We start from the raw sequence: 4,314 nt of genomic DNA, 5'->3' as shown, positions 1-4,314 counted from the left end.
TACACCCCACCCTGCCTCACCATCATCCTGCGTGGCCACTGGGTTCTTGATGAACGCGGAGAACTTGTGGAAGACATCGTTACCTGCCATGTTGGACTCCCTGTATCGGGGTGCCAGGCTGGGGAAGCTGCGGGTGAGGGTGTGATGGACTCGGGCTGGTGCTGCTGCCCTCCCTTGCCCAGAGCGCCCTCCACCAGCTCTGTCCTGAAGCACCCTCCTAGCCCCCACCCTGCCCTCCTGCCCTTGGGTCTCACTCAGGTGGCCCCAGTGTCTCCTCCAGAAACTCCTCAATCTGCAGGGTGTCTGTCTTGGCGTCACCATCATAGAGCAGGATGGGGAGCTGTGACCCCGGGGCGAAGTCCTTCAGCACATCCGGGGACCTGTGGGCACCGGGCAGGGGAAGGGCAGCTCGAGGAAATGCAGGGGTGTGTGTGTGGGGGCGGGGGGCCTCACCTGCGTGTGTCCACGGTGGTGAGTGTGAAGGGCACACCCTTGAGAAGCAGGATCATGAAAAGCCGCTGGCAGGAGGGGCAGTGCCCCACACTCTCGCCATCCTCGCTGGCCTGGGGGCAGAGTGGGCATCAGGGCTGGGCACAATGCAGGGATCTCTCCAGGCAGAGTGAGCGCGGCCTCCCGCTGTGGGCACTGGGCACACCAAGGCAGGGCTTGGCCAGCCCAGCCTCGCCAAGTGCCGGTGAGGGCCCTTGACTTGGTCTTGACTGGAGCCGGGGCAGGGGTGGAGCCTGGCCAAGCAGCACTCTACAGAGCCCAGGCAGGTGGGCCAAGGCTCATGGCCAGGGTGTGGTGGCAGCCTCTGTTCTCTGACTGACCCATGCCACGCCGGGCACATGGCCCAGGACTGGGATGGACCAGGGCCTCGCACCCTCATACCCAGCCCCACACCCTCCCAAGAGCTGCAAGGGCCCTTGGATTCAGCCCCAAGCACCAGCCCAGCCTCTCGCCAGCTGCCTGGCTGGCACAGAGGAGCTACCTCTGGGAGGACTGGAGTGGGACGAGGGCCACCCGGCTCGCTTTGAGGTGGCTCACAGGCCTCCTCCCCAGGCTGCTGTAGGCTGTAAGGCCACACCAGGAAAAGGAGACCCAATCCCCAGAAAGCCCCGCTGGCACCCCTCCCCAACCCCTCCCCAGCCCAGCACCTTGACAAACAGCTGGAGCCGGGCGTTCTGGGCCATGGTCTGAGCTCCTTCTGCGCAAGGCTGGAGCTGGGAGCCTTTAAGTCCTCCTGTGCCCGCCCTCCCGCGTCGGGGCCCGCCCCGTGGAGCCACCTAGGCAGGAGCTGCCCGGACTGAGAACCCCAGCCAGGCGTGCGGGTGTGGCTGTGGGCGTGTCTCACGTGGGAGGATGGCCCTGCAGGCTGGGGACTAGAAGCCAGGGCTAGGGGTGGTGGCCAGGCCAGCCGCCCATCTGGATCAGGAGCGAACTGGCTCTGACCCTGCTCCAGGGTCCTGGCCCGGGGGCGCCAGGTGGCTGGAAGGAGTGACCAGCCCGGCCTTGGCCTCTGGGTCTCAGGTCTCGGCATTATCCTGCATCGTGCATTGCAAGGGTGCCAGGCCACCCGGGACGCCCCTCCCGCTGAGAAGCTTGGTCAGGGCAGCCCTGCCCCTGGGGCGGGGCAAGCATTCCAGACATGCCCATGGCGGCAGGGCCATCTCCCTGCCCTGCTGGCCGCAGGCGTCCCCACTGCTCGTCCCAGGCTGGCTCAGGGCAGAGTTTTCACCGCTTTTAACCTTTAAAAAGGGCGGAGGCCGCTAGGGGCCTGGTGGTGAAGGTGCTGGATCCCACATGGCTGAAGACTCGTTTCAGTCCTGGACCTGCGGCTGGGAACACACCGTATGTGTGCCCCAAATCTTGAGAGCGGAGTGCAGGAGACAGCTTGCATGGCCATCTCCCGGCGTGCTCTCCCTGTCCCTCCCAGCAGCACCAGATGGCTCTCGGGACATGGCCCACAGCTGGCTTGTGGGGTTTCAGCTGCCCCCGCTGACTCAGGGCAGGCTCCCCACGCCTGCGGGGTCAGCAGCTGCCCTGAGCCGGTTGGTCACAATTACAAAAGCACTCTTCCAAATCCACAGAACAGCGAAGACACAGAAACCGCGAGATCATTGCCTTCCTGCCTTACTGCAAGAAAGACCAGGTTGGGACAGGGCTGCCAGTGACCGCCAGTGGCCACACTGTGCTGCAGGGAGTCCTCGGCAAGGGCAGTGGTCCACCCAGCAGTTCACACCTGTGCAGGCAGCCTGGGATCAGTCTGTGGGTCTCCATGTCAAAGATGAGCTGGCACCTGCTGCCCACTGCCAGCCCTAGGCCCGCGACCAGGGTCCTGGTACCCAGGGAAGAGGACGGCAGAGAGCTGCCAGTGCCTGCCTGTGGGGAGCCGGGGGCACGTATGTGGTGCTAGGGCTGCCTGTGTCCTCCAGGCCCAGCGCAGTAGCCCAGGCTGTGATGTTATCTGGGAACCCTTTGCAGAGGTCCAGTTAAACCAAGGCCATTGGGGTGGGCCCTAACTCAGTTTTGAAAGCGTCTTTATGGAAAGGGGCAGATGTGGGGCGCCATGTGGCTGTGGAGGCTGAGCGGCGCGGGGTGGTGCACCCACCTGCCAGGGAAGGCCCCAGACAGCCAGAAACCACGCGGGACGGCCACCAGACCCTGTGCCTTCGCCCCTGGGGGTGCCAGCCGTAAGGACACCTGAGCCCACTTGCAGGTGCCCAGCCCAGACCAGGTGCTGTCTGGGCTCCAGCAGGCCGAGCTGCGGCCTGTCGTGGCTTGCTTGGCACCCATCTGCACGGCTTGAGTTTTGCACCTTATTTTTACGGTACATGTTTTAAAAAGCGAGCAAACGCAGTCCCGTGCCCTACCCGCACCGTGGCCTGTATCAGGTACAGTAGCCTGGGTCCAGCCTTCTGGTACGGGCCGAGTTGCTGACTCCAGCCCATCAGCCCCTCCCAGGACTTTGGGGAGACTGACAGGTGGGAGGGGGAAGGGGCCTGGTGCCGCTGGGCAGTGGTCCCTGTGCTAGAATTGTCTAGCTCTGTCCAGAGAGGCCCGGCAGTGAGTGGGCCTGTAGCCCAGCTCCTTGCTTCCAAAGACCACCCTGTTGTGGAGTACTCGCGTCCCCAGAAGCGGGGCTGTTCAGAGGCGGGGCCTTTCAGCAGTTAGGCCTCAGTGGATGGAATGTACCAGATACACGGGCCCTGGGGCCCCTACTCTCTGCCCTGAGCAGACGTCTAACTGACTGGAACTGCCCATGCTGGCAGTTTGGCTGCAGGATACCAGCCTCCAGAGAGAGAAGCAATTTTTAAATTTGCTAGAGCACGTGCGCTTGTCAGAGACAGAGGGCCTGTGCACACGGAGGGGAAGGCCAAGTCAGCCCAGAGGGGCGGCCATGCAGGGCAACCCCTCCTCTATTTTGTCCTCGAGCTTTTAGACAGCATGCACACACACAATGCGTTTTTCTCTATTTTTGTTTTATTTTATTTATTTATTGGAGAAGTTTTTTGCTATAGGGTGTGTGCGCTCGCCAGAAGGACAAAGAGAGACAGAGAGACAGCGAGAAATCACCTCCCAGAGGGGATGGCCACACTGCAATCCCTTCTCCATTCTCCTCTCGGGATCTTGGGCATGCACGCACAACACGTGAATTTAAGCCACCGGGTCTGGGACTCGAACCACAGTCCACTACATGGGAATCCAGCAACATAGCCATTATGCCAACAGCAGGCCCCTTATTTTTGTTTTCTGAGAGATTTTTGCTGTAGTGTGTGTGTGTGTGTGCTCGCCAGAGAGACAGAGACAGAAAGCAAGATATCACCCCCAGGAGGATGGTCACACTACAATCCCTTCTCCATTCTCCTCTTGGGATTTTGGGCACACACATGCACGCGCTCGGTGTAGTTTGAAGTCACTGGGTCCAGGACTTGAACCACAGTCAACTACGTGGGAGTCCAGCGACATAATCACTCCACCATCTGCTGGTCCCCACGGCGTACTTTTCAAGCTCCCAGGTCCAAGACCTGGACCAGTCTGCCATGTGGCGTCCAGCTGCCTTAACCCATGTCACCAGCTGTCCTAAAAAATAAATTCTTGGGAACCAGCAGTTAGCGTAATGGTTATGTCGCTGGACTCCCACGTAGTCGACCGCGGTTGTCCCAGACCTGGTGGCTTAAAACTCACGCTAGGCGCGTGTGTGCCCAAGATCCCGAGAGGAGAATGGAGGAGAAGGGATTGCAGCGTGACCATCCCCCCTGGGGGGTGATTTCTCACTTTCTGTCTCTATGTCTCTCTCTGTCTGTCTGGCAA

At 61.2% G+C, this 4,314-nt stretch overlaps 1 protein-coding gene across 2 annotated transcripts in view; it reads right to left on the bottom strand.

Annotated features, from left to right (window-relative positions):
• Window positions 1-1,659, bottom strand: part of CLIC3 (CLIC family member 3) — a 2,244-nt gene extending 585 nt beyond the window's left edge. Inside the window, exons 1-4 of one of the 2 annotated variants that reach the window (XM_006163316.3) lie at window positions 1,158-1,651; window positions 454-563; window positions 255-380; window positions 21-127 (exon numbers count right to left, since the gene is read on the bottom strand). In XM_006163316.3, coding sequence (XP_006163378.1) covers window positions 21-127; window positions 255-380; window positions 454-563; window positions 1,158-1,193 — 379 coding nt within the window. In that variant the 5' untranslated portion in view covers window positions 1,194-1,651. Of the gene's footprint in view, window positions 1-20; window positions 128-254; window positions 381-453; window positions 564-1,157 lie in introns of both variants that reach the window. The other variant, XM_014582043.2, reaches the window with a different exon arrangement.
• Window positions 1,660-4,314: the final 2,655 nt, after the last annotated feature.

Source organism: Tupaia chinensis, unplaced genomic scaffold, assembly GCF_000334495.1.
Source record: "Tupaia chinensis unplaced genomic scaffold, TupChi_1.0 Scaffold142100_1, whole genome shotgun sequence".
Classification (NCBI taxonomy): domain Eukaryota; kingdom Metazoa; phylum Chordata; class Mammalia; order Scandentia; family Tupaiidae; genus Tupaia; species Tupaia belangeri.
This window is presented reverse-complemented; position numbering and strand designations above follow the sequence as displayed.